This window comes from Photinus pyralis, unplaced genomic scaffold, assembly GCF_008802855.1.
Source record: "Photinus pyralis isolate 1611_PpyrPB1 unplaced genomic scaffold, Ppyr1.3 Ppyr1.4_LG5, whole genome shotgun sequence".
In the NCBI taxonomy this organism is placed as follows: Eukaryota; Metazoa; Arthropoda; class Insecta; order Coleoptera; family Lampyridae; genus Photinus; species Photinus pyralis.
This window is the reverse complement of record NW_022170596.1, coordinates 5,156,745-5,174,612: the sequence shown is the minus strand read 5'-3', so window position 1 is coordinate 5,174,612 and position 17,868 is coordinate 5,156,745. Positions and strand designations below refer to the sequence as shown.

Here is a 17,868-nt window from a genome sequence, read left to right as displayed (position 1 = left end):
ATGCTTCAATTTTATTTATGTAGTTCCAATAACAACGGCTTAAGCAATGTACGAAAATAAATTAAAATCAACCACTTACTTACATAAAACAACTAACAACAATATGTCTACAATAAATAATAAATACATACAAAAATTTGGCATTGTATTTTACTAGCGTGCTACGTATGGATCAAGTAAGTTTGATTTTTAGTGTGTGCGTTCCCTTCAGCATACAAATTCTTTAGTAATATTTTATTGTCTTAAATTAACACTAGGATTTCTACACACACTTGAAAATCACAAAAAAATTTAAATCTCAAATTCAAAGCAAAAAAAATTAGGTAGCCTTGTCTTGTTGCAGATCTTGAGTTTGAGCAGTGTAGATCAGTACATGCATTAGTTTAGTTATAGAGTATAAAAGATTTTTTAAAAGTGTTATTTACAATATTTAAGATACCGTAGAAAATTAGCTAAAATAATTGCGCTTGAAGGCACACATTTTAAAATAGCTAAGTGCACATACCGGAATGTAGAAATCAATTCCACTACACTTACTAAGACTCATGCTTTTCGTATTCTGGAACGCATACGAATAGTTTTGCGCATGACGTATTGAACAAATTAAATGCTTTATCTAACCATTCCGGTTTTGAGCGCCACGCTATCGTAACTAAATATACGGGTATGCCGCATATGACGAACGCTAGTCCTATGCTAACTTCCCACGGACTGACATAACAAGGGAATGTGACTAGGAAGGCACATATGCATAAGAATAAAATTGGCAGTACTAAGTTTACTTTGATAGGCCTCAGAAGGTGTGGTTTAGAATATCGCATCCACAGTAGACCGGTCACACTTATTGTAGTGAATAGAGCTTCCACAAATGAGACGTAGTTGATCAGAACGTAAACGTCTTCTATTATAACAAGAGCTAATGTTATAATGCACTGCAACAAAAAATAATAAGTACACCTGCCCTTAAGCTACCAGAATTACGCTGGCACTGTATGCCTGCAGTCTCAAATTTTCACTGAGAAGCACATCTTTTCAGTAGTTTTGGTAGGTGCTTTCTTTTCCATAATTTATTTTAAGTAATCTATTTTGGCTAACTGATAGTCTAACTCGAAATGGTTGATCATACATAATGTTTCATCAAAGCTCAATTACAATAATAATGTAATACATACCATAAAAATGAGTGAAGGAACAGGAGTAAGCCTCTTAACGTCAATTAAGGCAATAGCTCGAGGTAAATGTCCTTGGCGAGCCCCCACAAAAAATAAACGTGATGAGGCAAATATAGCTCCGTTCAGCGATCCGAATGTGGAACAAGCCACAAAAAATGGCATAGTATACGAAAATATTCCTAACATTTTTGTTCCAAAAGTCACAGCCACCGCGTGCGAAGACAAGATCTCGTCCCGATCCAGTACAACAAAATAGGCAATATTTGTTACGACATAGACCGCCGTAACCAAAGGCATTGATATGCATATCGCTTTTGGAAGATTCCTAAAAATAAAAATTACTAATGCATAATCAAGCAAATGAAACACTTACTTATATGGATCTTTTAGCTCTTCGGTAACGAAGTTCAGGTAATTCCAACCGGAATACGAGAATAGTCCAGAATAAAATGCTAATGCAATATAACCTGGCTCAGTTTGTGTGTCGGCCATTGGCTGTTCGAAATGCTTCGTGTTGCCAGCGCACAGATGCCAAATGCCTGCCAGCACTATAATGCCTAGAGCAAACATTTTTGTTGCGGTAAAAATGTCTTGCACCCTTGTAACCCACTTAACGTTGTAACAATTAATAACAGTTAATAGGCATGTCGTAACTGCCGCCAACAGTCTCACAGCTTCATATGGTGGGTCACATGTGGGCCACATGGGCTGAAGAATATATTGTGCGAATGTAATCGCCGTTATCGCGTTTCCTGTAGGAACCAATATAAAAAGCGCCACCCATAAATACAGGAACGCAGGTAGAGGACCAAATGCTTCCATTATATATGCGTAGTCCCCACCAGATTTTGGTATCATGGTTCCTGAAATGAGAAAAATAATTTCATTTAGAACATGAGACAAATACAATGCGATCAAATATGAGTTGCTGTCGAGTCACCTTTGGAATTTTTGTTTGCATGAGAATTCGTATTTAACTTGAACTTCCAAAGGCGACTCGACAGCAACTCATTTTTGATCGCCCGTTACAATTATGTATATTCAGAAATAAGGGTGTTTTATATCAAGTGTCAATAGTAAATGTGTGCTTTTCATTATCTATAGACAGTTATAGAGAGGGTGCTTTTCCGATTTTGAGCCTGAACATCTTTGAAATGTAGTAGGATCGCAGGGCGCTTCATTTCGGAACCTACTGAAGAATGACGTCGAGAAGAAGAACAACCAGAGATTAAGTATGGGTAAGAGCCTAAAGAGATCTTGTGATGTAGGTACCCGACTTTGCGGGACTGTGGTAGCAGTTGTAATTTCAAGCTCCTGGGTATATGAGAGGTCAACAGGAACTTCCTTATTTTTTTGCCTACGTAGCCAATTCACAAAGTATGATCTACAAATTTGATAAAGAATCCGCCTGCAAAATTTCATCCTAATCCATTCGGTTTCGAGATATCGTGCTAACAGACAGACGCACAAACGAAAAATAATGAACCCGCTAGGAGCTCGTAGAAAATGTTGTTTAAACAACGTCATGTAGACGTTATATGTAGGTCTAAACTCAAATGTGTATGAGAATACTTAAATTTATTAAGTAAATCTGTTCGTTTTATTTGAATTTGTATCTCAGTGTTGTTTTACCTTTAGAAATTTTGTAAATGCGTAAATGCGAAATTATACATATATTTTTAGTTCGTGTGTACCATACGTACAGGGACGTTCACAGTAATCGAACCGCGCATCTGCGCCCGATTTCTGTCAAGTGGTCGTCTCGTCCACTACCGTACACCAACCGCAAAACTCAACTGGACCGGGTTGAGCCGAAATTCATTTCTATTTCTACGATCGCAGCGAAAGGACGTAACAATGGACGATACGTTTTACACGGATACATTTATCGGCCTTAACTCCAAGTGCGGTTCATATGACCGCAAGTCGACCACAAAAATGTGGTTGGGACAACTCAAGCACTGTCGACCAACAAAATCGCGGTAGATAGAGTTTGCCTCGTCGTATTCCCTTCTGTCTCACCTGCAGTATCCGCGCTTTATAGCATTGTCACGCGCAATTCATCTTGATCATGTTTTCGTTATTTTCCGAAATGGAGCGCTTGACAACGGAATAACGAATTACAGTGATTAAAACGTTCTACAAAAACGGCGAGAGTTTCACTGCGGGCATTGCATGGTATGTGCGGTCGGTATGCCGAAGGCCGCGTTCTGCGTGCACTATAGAGAACACCGCTGTGCAAGTAGCACGATGGCTAGCCGCGGAAGATAGGTGCGTCGTCCGGCTCAACAGTCAACAGTTGCATTTGTCACTATCGGTAGTGCACAATATCCTTCCCGAGATCCTTACAAAAGATCTCAAAGTGCACACTTACAAAATTCAACTCACACAAGTGAATATTGTAACAATGGAACGCCAAGTTGAAGATGTGGACTTTCCCAAAAGAATAATTTTTTGGACGAAGCGCACTTTCATCTAAGCGGATTTGTTAATAAGTAGAATTGCGGAATTTGAGGCAGAGAAAATCCGCGCGAATTCATGGAACGTCCAGAAAGCATTATGATTAGCAAATACATTTGATTGTGATTATGTATGAGTGTGTTGACAGTTTATGTTAACTATATCCTGTTGCGGGCCCAGAACAAGAGAGGGACAATAAATAAATATCACATTTAATTTTTGGTTTACCGAGATGTCATGTTAGGTAATGTTAGAAAAAGCCCGACTTCGAGTACTTATAAATTGAGTAGAGATGGATGAATGAATATGTTCGGATCTCATTTTGTCAGAACACGAGTGCAAGTCCGGTCTTAGGTTAGGGGGACTGTTTAGAAAGTGAAAATCTGTCTGCGTCGTCTCGAGAGCACGAAAACTTCTTACGTTACAACAATCTTGGTTTGAGCTGTCGTCGAGGGAGCATCGTGTAGGTTAAGTTTGATGTTTTTTTTATGTTATTAAATCCGGTAGTACTCGTAGTCTTTGCATTCTTTTATAATTTATTTGTGTTCTATATACATCATTTTATTTTTTTATAATTTTCAATCAAAATTGAAATTGATATGCGGAATCACGTGCCGTTAACTTTTATTGTTCGAAATCACTTTCATTCTTGGTGTAATGTTTGATGAATTTATCGTTAGATTTTGGTCCGAACTTCGAAAAAAATTTATAGGTATATTTGGTCGTTCGTTGGTTCAAATATGTGGAAGTTATCGAATTGTCTGATGTTTGTATGGACTTGTATGTAAACTACCGAGCTGAATACTAACAAAAACTCTTCGGTTAAGAATCTATTTGCGATATCAGTTGCAATTCACTAATTTCCACACATTTTGTTGTTAACGTTGAATTTATACCTTCCAAAACCGTATATAATTGATTCCATGTTGCTTTTAACAAAATTGTTTCCATTGCCAATTACTTAAACAGTTGGAAAAGGAAAGTAAATGTTATTTATATGTACAAGAAAATAGTATATAGGTATGTAGTTCTATTTAAGAACTGGCTGTACTGAACAACGTGCCTAAGACCCAGTAAATTCAATGTATAAAATGTATGTTATAAAGTAATGCTATTTATCTATGGATAAACAACAAACTACAGAACTAATAGAAAATTAGTATCTCGATTAGTATCCATGTTATTTTTACATTAAATAAAATTTTCGTATGGAGAGTGGGCACCAGAGAACCCCCCCCCCCCCCAAATAATTAGGTGTGACCATGTGTCCGCCTATGCCCATCCTTTGGCTGGTGTCCAAACGATTCTAAATAGAATTTTCACATCCACGCGCATATTTTTGCCGCCAATTCAAAAGAGATACATTGCCCGTTATCATTGTATAATGGTGTTATTTACCTAGTCCATATGTATGTACATACTGAATTTAATCAGGTGCCAATGCCATATGGCTCTTTTAGAAATCCTCGTAGGTAATTAAACTTCCATATCGCTACTAACAATTGCTTGCATTCTATAATGTAACAAACCCATGCAAAGCTATAAAGAAGTAGGGCGAGCATGCGTTCTGTGCTGCCTGTCTCAGGGAGTTAACCACACTGACCTAAATAAAAGAGGTCAGTGGTTAATCCACGAAACAAGCCCTAAGGCGTAATTTCAGTATAGGAATTAAAAAAAAAATTTGCAAAATCGGAAAGAGCATACCCGAAAACCTATTCAACGACGTGCCACAAGTCTTTCTAACTCTTAATGGTAGCTGAGAAAAAAATTTGCAAATTTCACCACTTTTGTGGGGGTGGCCTCCAAACGAAACACGTTGGAGCCTCGATTTATTTAGATAAAGTGCTTGTTTTGATCCCCTCTATCACACCACCGAAACTTTTTTTTACATACTTATATGTAACACCCTGTATATACCCGCGCTACTAAACAATTGTTAAGTAATTTTTTTCCAATCAAATCAGGGAAAAAGAAAACGATTTTCAAACCTTTTGATAATTCAAACGCACGTGGTCGTTAACAATCCATAGAGCTTACCCTCTCGGAGATCAAGATACACAGATTCCACGGTTTTTAAGTGAAACGATGAAAACAATACGTAAACAACGATTTTGACCCCTTTTGGTCAAAACGTTTATAACGTGGTTATAAAAAATGCGTTAAATTCAATCGCGAGTTCAATCGAATCGAATTAATGCGTTTAGACATTTTTACAATTAAATCGGGTCAAATAAGGATTTTGACACGTCTTGGGCAAAATGCCTTTTGGTTATGGAGGTATCAAATCCGAAGCCAATATCTGGGAAATTGCTGTGTAATTAACTTTTTCTACTTTGTCATTGTCCATTGGGGTTGCGGTGAGGTGTAGAAGATTAAAATGTGGAGCTTCACACCTGACATTATAAGGTTTCGTTTGATACCTGTATGATACGGACACAGTGTGGACAATAGCACACTTTTCAAATTTGTTTAAAGCGCCATGTAAACGTAAAAAATCAGTTCCAATAACTGACACCAGGTACCTACCACTGTATATTATTAGGTATACCTATCAAAAGATAAAAGTCCAAAGGATATGTAATTAGAAGACCAAAATATCAGAATTATTAACACGAAGCTATTGTTTGAAGTGCTTAATATAGCACATTTGTAATAACAACAATTGTAAATATTATAGCCGGAAAATCTTCCAGCAAAAGAGAATTTAATTTAATATTAATATGTATTAAAGTTACAATGCGTGTAATTAAGTTAACAAAAACAAATTAAGTACCTACAATTTAACTGTGCTTATTTTCAAAAGAATGTAGTAATTAATACATTGTTTTTATCTAGAAATACCATCATAACCATGTATAATCTACCTACATTACATTTTACCATAATATAACACGGTACTATGATTTTACATATGGATAAAGTGGATATAAATTATACACATTCACATACAATGTGCAGAAAATCCGCAGAAGCGAGGTTATTTTCTAACACGGGCTATACCTATTGTCTGCGTCCCACGAAAATTGATCGTAAAATGGAAAATAAAATGGAAATAGAAAATAGAATTTGTCCGTTCATATCTCGGTTCATATGCATATTTTGCATATCTATAGCTCGTTGGTTAGTGATTTCACAGCTTGTTTCACACGGAGCGATCAGATTACGATATGATTAGCAAAAAATTCCAAAAATTTTACCCGTGCAGGAGCCGTGTGCGCCATTGCTCCATCCTGTTGGAACCAGTATTCAATCTCACTCCCATTTAACTGGCTTCAGTACAGTGTTTGGAAGATTTTTTTTCTAATCTAATAATCCTCAAAAAACAATAAAGTGACCAAGTCACGAACTTGTAAATTAAGATGGACTGCTAATGCTGAATTAACAAATGACACCTACATGGGGGCCGCCATGATGTGCACTCAGTTGGCGCGAAATTCAAATCAACTAATAAACAAGCATTAACTCGACATTAACCTCACGTTTCCTAAATAAATTACTGTGACACATGTCATTTTCCAAGGCTGCAATAGTCTCAAAACTTGAGCACTAGGAAAATTCCCCTAGAAAATAACTAAAATGTGCACATCATGGCGGCGCCCATGCTAGGTCCATTTCCACCTCTATGCAACTGTTTGATCAGCAGTCCATCTTATTTTATAAGTTCGTGGCCCAAGTACTTAAGCTATATTACTTTTCATTTCATTGCAAATTTCCCACTTCCACAATTACGAAAGCCGCGATCAAATGCTGTTTAAAATTAAGAGTGGAGTACTTAGTAGAATTTCAGAAACAAAAAAGACTCGCACGAGAGTCTAAGGGGGCGAGATCTACTCTCAGCAGCGAACAATGTATTATGAAGTGAAATAAATAGGTAATAAATTGCTTGTTGAAAACGTCTTGAGATTTTAAGAATAAGTTGAGTAGGTACCTATAATATCACAGATTTAAATATTTAAATCTGTGCTAATATGAATATTGAAAAGATTCCACTTTTTCAACCAAAATGTAATTTTCGGTTTTTTAGTTCAGTTCTCTGCGAGGTTCTCTGTTTTCTGTTGACGAACAGTGTATTTTTTATCTTTTTTATTTTTGCTTTTTTAGCCTTGTTCGTAGAGGGGTGAATCTACGGGCAAATCTTCCATAAAACAACTGGGTGATTTTTACGAAGGTTTTTAGTATTGGTTGGGAAATTACTTATTTCAACAATTTTGGAGAGATCCGTAAGTGTAACAATCTTGAGAAGATCGGTGATGTCAAAACATTCAGAGCCAATATCTGCTGACCGGAGTGTCGGACGAGGGCACTTTCAAAGGGCGTGGAACGTTAACGTTAGACATATTTACTGGCGATGTGAAAACCTTGGTGTGAATATTTCAAAGGTAAAATACGATATTGCGGACTTAAGGGCTTAATTCTTCTTGCATTATATAGCGTAGATTTTGAATGTGTGCCAGATGGCCTTTAAATGTTTATGTGCAATGAGCCCTCTTCCCACTAGTAATCTACCAAGAAGATAAACATCGGTAAATATAGCACGACCTCTCGCGCTACCTCTACATACTTATCTTATAACCCAATTATTTGCCAAGCTATTTCAGTTTAAAAAATGCACTTTATCGGCACAAGACTTGTGTACAATGTATACCTGTAATCTATCATGAATTCTATAATTTTACAAAATCGAGTATACCAAGATACGAAGTTGGAGGAGTCCCATTCAAAGTATTTGAATAACTCGAAATCCAAAAGCAAGAAAATTTGGGCGATACGGGCAAGATTGAGCACATAATCCAAAAGTTCGATATTTCGAGATCGATTCTCCAACTTTACGCACTGTAACAAAGCACCCGTTTTCCGCCCTGACATACCCGAAGTTATGACCACACCGCATATTTGTAAAGTCGACCAGCTTTGCTGAACACCCGGTATCAAAACGCGTTTTAAGTTGGGCGCCTCGTTACTAAGTAGTTTCTGAAGTTACTTATTTGCTCTACGAGACGAGCCGTGAGCTTTGTGTGTTTTCATGTTGTTTGTAAGTTAAGTAGTGTTGTTACAGCCGCTGAAAGCTCTCTTGGCAGGAAAGAAAAGGGAGAACTAATCTTATTAAGTTTTAGGTTAATTACCAATTAATCGATTTTAGTTTTCTAATGATATACGAAAATCCAGGATTGAAATCGGCAAGGTCGTGCAGTATAAGGAATATATCAGGTAGTTCGTCAGACCTAGCGCTACTGATATTAGAGCTAGCGCCACCCCCCGATAGGATGGGATCAATTTTTCTCTCATTTTTTTCTAGTATGAGTAGTTGTGTAAAATTTGGATGTTTTGTGTTCTGATGACACAGTGCTGAGTTTTTTAAGCATTAAGGCCTTTATGTACGACTGCTTGATAATGCGGTGATTACAGTCGCAATTAGTGGCCATAATTTGCAATATTATGGCCTAGTCCATAATGGTAACGTAAAACGGTCGCCTGTCAATGTGACAGTCGTACTTAGGTGTCAATCCAAGGTAAATTCAAGTATTTTAGAAATACTTGACAAATGCTTGACATCTGTTGTCAATGATATATAGATTTTATCGTTTATTGAATTCCATGAAATTTTCATTATTATGGGTTGTTGCAGTCGTACATATAGCTTTGTATATATCGCGTCCATAAATAGGCTTTATGGGGACTCGCCTTGTTTATTTGTGCCTCGCTCGCAAGCTCGCTCGGCTAAATAATCGGCTCGTCCATAAAGACCCAGTTTATATACTTGATATATAAATAGCTATTATGTGATTTCGTATTAAATCATTAAACAAGCGTATGGTTACTCAATACAATATTTTTTAAATGGGAACACCCTCTTAAGACTATATTTTCACGTATTTTGAAAGAAAATGAAATTTTATTAGAGCTATTACGAGAGCTATTAAGTAAGTTAAATAAACATCATGTTTACAGTTTCCTGTATTATAAGGGCCTTTGTATCGGTCGAGAGCAAAATGTAGGTCATAATTCTTTTGTGTATAAATTTAGCTAGCTTTCCTTTGTCACTGCAATTTTTTATTGCAATTACATTAATTTACATTGAATGTTTACTACTTTACAGCTCTGTTATGGGTTAAAAACTCCCCCCCCCCCCTCCCAGCTTTCAACGGTTTTAAAAGTTACTTCTTTCTATCATATTTCTATACTAAATTGTACTCTTAAAGTGCGAATAGTTCCCCACACAGTTCGCATATTACGGAAGCATTACAAGTGTTACTGGCAATAAAATGCTAAATACTGCCGAAACGACATTATTTTGCTTGGTGGATGACCCCTCGGATGGGGGCGAGGTTTGACGAACACACACAGCACTTGTGGCACTTGCTTATGGAAGTTAATCGAGCGTCAACATAGCACCCGAGGCGGCGAAAAGGGGAGCATGTCGGCATGTGTAAAGGGTGTTCCAAATTGCTTGTTTCCATGATACTACAACTTGTAGTATCATGCTTGTTTTCGATGTTTTTGGGGGGTATTTTGAGATACGAGTCTTTAGTATTTTAATCTCGATTTTAATAGAAGTTAGCTCGGAAGTTAGTCTCTGTAATCCATATAAATCGATCTAAAGTCGGATTTATATAGGATTTGAAATGAATAAGATAAATACTATTCTATGAAAATAGTGTTATTTTGAACATTTCCTGAAATATGAATTATATTCCACGGCCTACTTGTATTCAATCCACATTTCAAAAGTAATTAACGGTTTTCCCTATTTATCTCAATTTTTTTCTTCAAACATCCTGATAGCTATACACGAGGCTATACAGGGTGAGTTTTTTTTTCATTTCAAGCATTGGTATCTCGGAAACCAGACATACGGATTCGGTTAAATGAGGAAAGAGTTGTCGTTTTAAGAGATTATTTAAGATATGCTTTTGTATTTTGAAAAAAATCCACAGTTCACTAGATATGACCCAAAAACAGATTTAGTGATTTTGGTGCTGTATCTTAAAAACTTAGCAGACTATGGTAAATATAAAAATGCCTGCTGACCAAGAGACTATTTTTCCAAAACGTTAATTCTTTACATTATTGGAATAGAAAATGTTCCCTAACTATAGTAGTTTTAAATTAGTAAATCAATAGGATCCGCAGCTAAATCATATATCCAATAAAAACCATTGGTGTAATAGGTACATATTAGACACAAAACAGAAAACGAAATTAATAGCACTATATTACAAAATTTGCTATGGTTAGCACATATACCACCCGCACACCGGCGCATGCGTGTTCTACCTTCTCTTAGGTCTAACAATATGTGTACCAAATTTGGTTCATGCGCTATTCTCCCCGAAAGCTTTTCAGCTCTTCCTTTTATACCTAAGAATATGTGTACCAAATTTGGTTACAGTAACAGTACACTACAGACAGACCGACATCATCAAAATTTTGTTGGATTCGGAATCCTGTTGCTTCAAAACGTGTATTTCCGTAAAAAAAGTGGAGAGGGGGGTCATTTTTTACCCCAAGCAATACCTCCATTACTAACGTGCGGGTGATAAAAATTACAGTGCGTAGGGCAAATTCGAGGGCAAATTGTAACATTAAACTGTTTCTGCATAATTTTTCTACTCAAAACTATATAACAAATTACCAACCATAATGTTATTGATTACAATGTTTAATGTAGAGTAGGGTAAAACCTCGGGTAAAACAATGTAATTATTTCGAAAGAATAAAAATTCCTCTTACGTGATGGTTTTGTCTGCCTGTGCGTCTGTTCCTCGTCTAACTCAAGAACGAAAAGACACAGCGATGTCAAATCTTCGCCAATCGATTTCTACGAGTTCAAAAATCATTGCTATTGAATATGAGCTGGATGAAAAGTCTGGTTTCCCAATACGAGCTGGGTAACAAAAAATTCCCCTACTGAATCGTTTGCGATTCTTCGTATATTCATCACTTTATGTGCATCTATTCCATAACAAGTTAAAAACGTGGTCACTCGCGACCGACGAAAGCGCATTTTCCCCGCACAAAATCAGTGATAGCTCGGGAAGGAAGTGACTAATTCAAAAAGTCTTTTGTCGTTCTGGCCTCGAGGCTGTGCTACACCGTATAAGAAAGAAAGCACAACGAAAAAGCTTAAAGTGGACGACTAGTAATGGTAAATACGGACAAAGTGCGGACAATAGCGTTCGTTTTCCTTTTGGAAAATGCGCTAAAAAGCGCCTAACCGAAATATGTAAGTGACATAACAATATTGTCATGGATGTTTTTCCAAAATGAACAGCCATCCTGCGGTCTTCGGTTAATTTAATCTCTATAGTCTATACAATATGGCAACTTTATGGAAATTGAGGTAACTCAATAAGGTTATAAAACGTTTACCTACTTTTGCTTTGTCACTGAACAGCGATGGGACAGAAAAAGGTGGCTGTGTTTTGGTTTTATTGTGAGCTTTCAACATTTTCTAAAACGGATTAGGTGATTTCTCAAATCCCACGGAGGGGCCCGGGCCCCTCCTTGCCCTTTAGTAGCGGCGCCCATGCAATTGGGGTCAATTATTCGCAACAACACTGTTCTCTATTTACTGAGTATATAATATACAACTCTGTGGTACCTACCAAGCTATTAATTTGGTCGCGAATGGGACAAGTCACAAGAGGGGGGGGGGGATGTATGAGGGTTGAGGGTGAAATGTTGGGGGGCCGCCCCGAACGGAAACTACTCCGCCACTGCATAGCGAACCCCTAATTTTTTTTGTCAAATCTAGGATGGCGCTAGCTGAATTCAGAGTGGCGTTCGCTATACAGGGTGGTGCTTGCGTAACGCATCATAACATGCGATTATTGGCTCCCCAAATTATTTTAGAGCAAACATGTATTAAGGTTTTTTGTAGACACGTAAATCAAGCGTATTAGTTTTTAATTTTTTGCATAATAAAGCCGGAAAATTGGAAAAATAAAACCCCCATTTTTTTAATAATCTGTAATGCCATGGAATTTTATAATACAAAAACTACGCTCGAACTACGCCAATATCCGTCATGCCATGGAATGTCGGCTATAAAACAAATCAAATTCTATCAAAAAGTATTATATTTAGAACAGCGAATTCAACACAAAGAAAGACCAAATTACTAAAAACGGTTTCCTAATATATCTGCAATACAGTAACCAAGTCGATCATAAAATCCATTTCGAATTGCTACTAATTGACAACTGGATATCTTTTTGTTTTAGAAAATTCCATGGCATCGCAGATTATTGAAAAAGATGCGGGTTTTATTTTTCCAATTTTCCGTCTTTATTATGCAAAAAATTTAAAACTAATACGGTTGATTGGCGTAAAAAAAATTTTTCTACAAAAAACTTTAATACATTTTTGTTCTAAAATAATTTGGGGAGCCAATAATCGCATGTTATGAATTTTACATTGAAATCCCTATCCCTATCGCTTATCGCATCGCTCCAGTGGGAACCGCGCCTTACGCAAGTCACCACCCTGTACAGAGATGATTCATCTTACCAATAACCGAATTTTATTTTTAGCGGCCCTATTGCAAGGTGAGGTGCGTAGAACTAATACTATCCAGCTCTTTGTCACATTTCAAATACCAATTCCGACCAATTCCATAGATACCACGAAGAATTATTCATTTACTCTATCACATTTATTTAAACGTTTATTTATAATTTGTTAAATAAACTTCCTTTGGTGATTATCAAACTTAACGTAAAGTAATTCTTCTAGGAACTCGTATGTGATTTTGTGATATATGGTAATTAGGTATAGGTACATCATCATCAGTAACATGTGACTTTTGAGACAGTTTATTTATACTATTGAAGTCGCGAATTGACAAAATGATTATGTTCTAGGCGAAAAGAACATTAATTAAACATGACGAGCGACACAGGTTGTTTGCACAAGACGAGTAAATATCAGAATATACATTAATTAAAAGTTGTGTTGAATTACTTGTGTTAATTTGCTACAATTAAGAACTTCGCCAAAATAATTCGCAATAATGAAAGGAATTTTCTTTACAGGGTTCATACGTGAGGACATATCGCACCTGATTTGTAATATACAAATCTGTTGCGTCATTTCTGGAGAACCGCATGATATTATACGACAATCGATAAACCAGTTTGTACTTTTGGCTTACTTATTATAAATAGGAGCGCTAGCAAAAAGCGTACGAACTTTAAAATCTGAGAGCACGTGGCGCCCGTCCTTGAAGATTTTTACTACAAGCCGGTCGGCGTCTCTACGACCGGTGAAAAATCATGACGCAACAACACGCTGAATTTCTACTCACCTAATTCAGCATAGCAAAGAGCGCCAATCATTGATAGCAGTCCCGATAAGACCCATACGATCAACGCCTGTCCTACTGATCCAGAATATTTGAGTACTCCCTTTGGCGAGACAAATATTCCCGCTCCGATTATAATACCGACGATAATTGCGACCCCGTTAATGAGCGATAGTTCCTTCTTCATTTTAACACCGGGCCCCGAACTGGAAGAAATTGACTCAACACTGTCTGTCCTTTGTTTTGACATTTTAATTCACAAAAGTAACTTTCTAATTAAAAGAAGAAGGTTTGGCGCCAGGAAGCACGGGCTTACAACTGAACGGCGGCGGCCGGCTGGTCGGTTTTACGCTTACTGTAACGACGACGGTTTCTGCATAAATGCCCCCACTACACTTCCTGAAGTAGTTTTTAGTGAATGAAATCGAGCTAAGTACCTCAGGCTATCGTCAATTGCTCGTTTTAATTTACAATCAACCCCTCCACACAGCATCCTGTATAAAATTGCGATAGTAATTTGTTGAGGAGTTTTGTATATATAACAGGATGCCACTTGATATCGCTCCTTTTTAAGAATGAAAGGACGATAGAAATAGTGAGTTTAGGAAAACCTGCGCGTTTTTTAAAAAAAGTGGAAGTAGATTGCGATATCGCATATATTATTTATTTATTTATGGCAAATCTGACTACCTGCATTAATTTTCTATCACTTATTCCCTGCTATGAAAGTATGAATTTGAAGGATTAAATTTATTGGGCAATGTCAATGGCCTAGCGAAGTTGTCTTCTTCAAATTATTGTCACTTACTCCCACACGCCTTACCAGGAATATTGTTATACAATACGTGCAATGAAACGAATGAAGGATAGGTATGTTATATGTTAAATACCTGGATTCCGTCAACGGGGTATCGGAATATTATTGGCGGCTAGGCTTGTGGTTGTGGTGTTAGTTCCGTTAGGTAGTAAAGTAAATGTAGATAGTTACAGAATACGGCAAGAATTACACTGCCTTCCTAGCTTTTTACTCACCACATTTTAAAGTCTAAAATTTATTTAGTACAATACTACAATATGACTATAATTTTACTCTATCCCTAGCGGACCGTACGTAATTACTTGAAGAAAAAATGACAGCGTCTTGGAAAGAGCCCAACTCTGGACACTGCTAAAGTGCTAACAAAAAGCTATAAGTATACCTATGGTACCTAGTAGGTTATAGGTACTAGCTAGCTAAACCCGACTTGTTTTGCTGATATATCATTATTTCGTACTCATTTTGAATTGTTTTTAGTTTTGTTTGCCGAAGGTCACATGATATATGCGCTCTCATACATAGCGAAAAATCATGGAAGGCAGATACTGTACACTTTTGTGCTAAGTTTACAAAGTTACAAATTTGGAGTTGCTAACAGCAATGGGTGCAAGAAATTTCACAGTTCCGAGGATATAGAGGTTTGCTATGCTATAGTCACAATCCAAAGTAACCGAGCTGTTGATATTACATCATATTGTGCTAATTTTCCCCAACAGGGGAAGTAACCATTGTAGACACTTTGTCTGTTGTTTTAATATAACACGTTTTTTGAAACGATTTTTTTGTTTTAGGAAGAAGAGATGATTTTTTGTCACATATATTTATATTGTTTTCAACAACAATATAGGTCGACCTTCAATATTGTATTCCAGACTAACGGATCGTTCTCAGCGTAACGGAGTGTCCGCGTGCGCGTAAAGGAGCCTCAAGAAAATCTTCTCATTACGTCCTTTTGTAAAACAAGCGTTATCGCGATCTACTTCCACTTTTTTTAAAAAACGCGCAGGTTTTCCTAAACTCACTATTTCTATCGTACTATTAAAACACATGTCCTATCACGTAAACAAAATGTTTATTTTTTTTATAGAAATATATTTAATTAATAATTCCTAAAGATAAGGAATTGAACCTGCAATTTTATCATTTTTCAATGTCTTAATCAAATAAAATAAAAGCAATAATTTCGAATTATTATCTAATATAATGGCTCAATTTAATAACAAAGACCATAGCCTACTCAGTGTTTCTAATAAAACATAAAAAATTAATGAAAATCCTACATTCCTAGTTCCTTTGTTGGTGTGACTGAGATATAATTAAACTATTTCTAAAACATTTCATTTTAATTACCTATATCACTTTCCAGACAAAAGCTAGAGCACAGATGGCAAGGCGGATGGAAAGAGATATTCTGTCGAACCCATTGCTATAAGGAACCTTTCACCCAAATTTCACTAAAACCAAGAAGCAAGACATCGACGAAAGGACGGGCAAGCGGATAGAGATGTAATGTCGTATCGTATGATACCTATTATAACCTTATATATAAAGCACTGCAGTCTACCATAATTTCGCTGCTATATGGAAGCTTTTACCAAAAATTTGGAAAAAGGGAATTTCGAGATCACTGCAGGAAGTATAGCAACTTTATAGACACAGTCGGGATAACAGTGTCTAATTTTTGATTGGTTGTCGGCGGCCATGTTGCATGGGGAATATATTGCTATGTAATTTGTAAACCAGGGGGATATGCCCTTTAGGTCGAACTAATGCTAACATAGCTAACGCAGCGTATGAGAATAACAAGCGGCGTACCTTGTAATTAATTTTTTATTAAAAGTAATTACGAAATCTTGTGGAATTCATTGCAAATGGGCACATAATTGTTGAGTTTTATTTAATTTTAGTCGTAGTTGTATTTAGAATTTAGTAGGTTGTAATTGTTCTTTGTTGTAATTCAACACGTAGAAGAATGTATTGTGTCTTTACGAAAATCAGTTAACAGATGCTTGATAAGGAGACTTTTATCAAAGTAAAATTTAATTGAATGAGATAAGCGACGGCACAGGTGTGAGGTTTAGAGATAAACAAGTGCTTGTTTTTCGTCGGACTTATCGATCTAACGTGGCGGTTTCGGGTCATTTGACTTAGCGTACGTAACAGTCAGTTGCGTGTAAATTTTCAAAATATGATTTTTCTGGCGGTAGGCCGATGTTTTGAAATTTTTATCGGTTGTCAGTTAAAATTGAAGAAGAGTTGTTACAAGAGTTAGTGAGCGCGTGTGTAGTTACAATTTATAGAAGAGGAGTTTTTGTCAATGTTAAAGTTTGTACCCGAGCTGCCATTTTTAAATATGTCAATCAATATATGGAACCAGTGTTGGTGATATAGAAAAAGTAAGTAGAAAGTTTGTGTACGCGGTTGTGCTTTTTTTATGTTTGAGATGTCTTGGTGTAACACGCGTTACATTATGACGTTCATAAACGAACTTGTATTAACAACAACACGGCTGTGTAACAATGGCATCTTAAAGGTGGGGTACAGATATAATGAGTATGAAATTCTTCGAATTCGAATAGTACATAAAGGGAAATAGTGTTTTATAAGCAACCATAATTCAAATGAGCAACTGATAGGATGATGCACCGCTTGAATATCTTCTCAACATCCATTTTCTGGTCCATTCTTTTTTATTTTAAGAATGAGAATTGTGAAAATCGCATTATGAAGCATTGCTGCGCCGGACGATATTGCCCGATCGGCATAATTTTGAGCAACGGTACCGGTTGGCCTGGGCTAACAGTCCACGGATTGCCGGGGAACAGAACGTAACTCGTGAGTATCGAGTTTAAGGTCATGCTCTGGAAACGGCGTAGCCAGCTGCCCAGCTGTCCCCTTCTCCTAAATAGTCGGGAAGTTGCAAACTTTGCAAACTCTCAAAATGTGTGCATCATTGTAGGTTGTATATACAACGTGGAATTCATCATACAGTCATACTTCACATATATCCACCAACTCTCTTGGGTTAACTAAACTCTAAAAGTGTTTATTATATTATCTTCAATTGTAACAGTTTGCGATTCCATTGGGAATACAGGTGGCTAAGGAAAAAGTTT

At 36.7% G+C, this 17,868-nt stretch overlaps 1 protein-coding gene across 1 annotated transcript; it reads right to left on the bottom strand.

Annotated features, from left to right (window-relative positions):
* LOC116172332 (Y+L amino acid transporter 2) lies at nucleotides 1-14,341 on the bottom strand. Its single transcript, XM_031489530.1, has 4 exons — nucleotides 13,939-14,341; nucleotides 1,546-2,035; nucleotides 1,173-1,497; nucleotides 1-932 (listed from the first exon to the last, which is right to left on the bottom strand). Exons 1-4 carry the CDS (start codon nucleotides 14,183-14,185, stop codon nucleotides 537-539), a joined length of 1,458 nt encoding a protein of 485 aa, XP_031345390.1. The 5' UTR covers nucleotides 14,186-14,341; the 3' UTR covers nucleotides 1-536.
* Nucleotides 14,342-17,868: the final 3,527 nt, after the last annotated feature.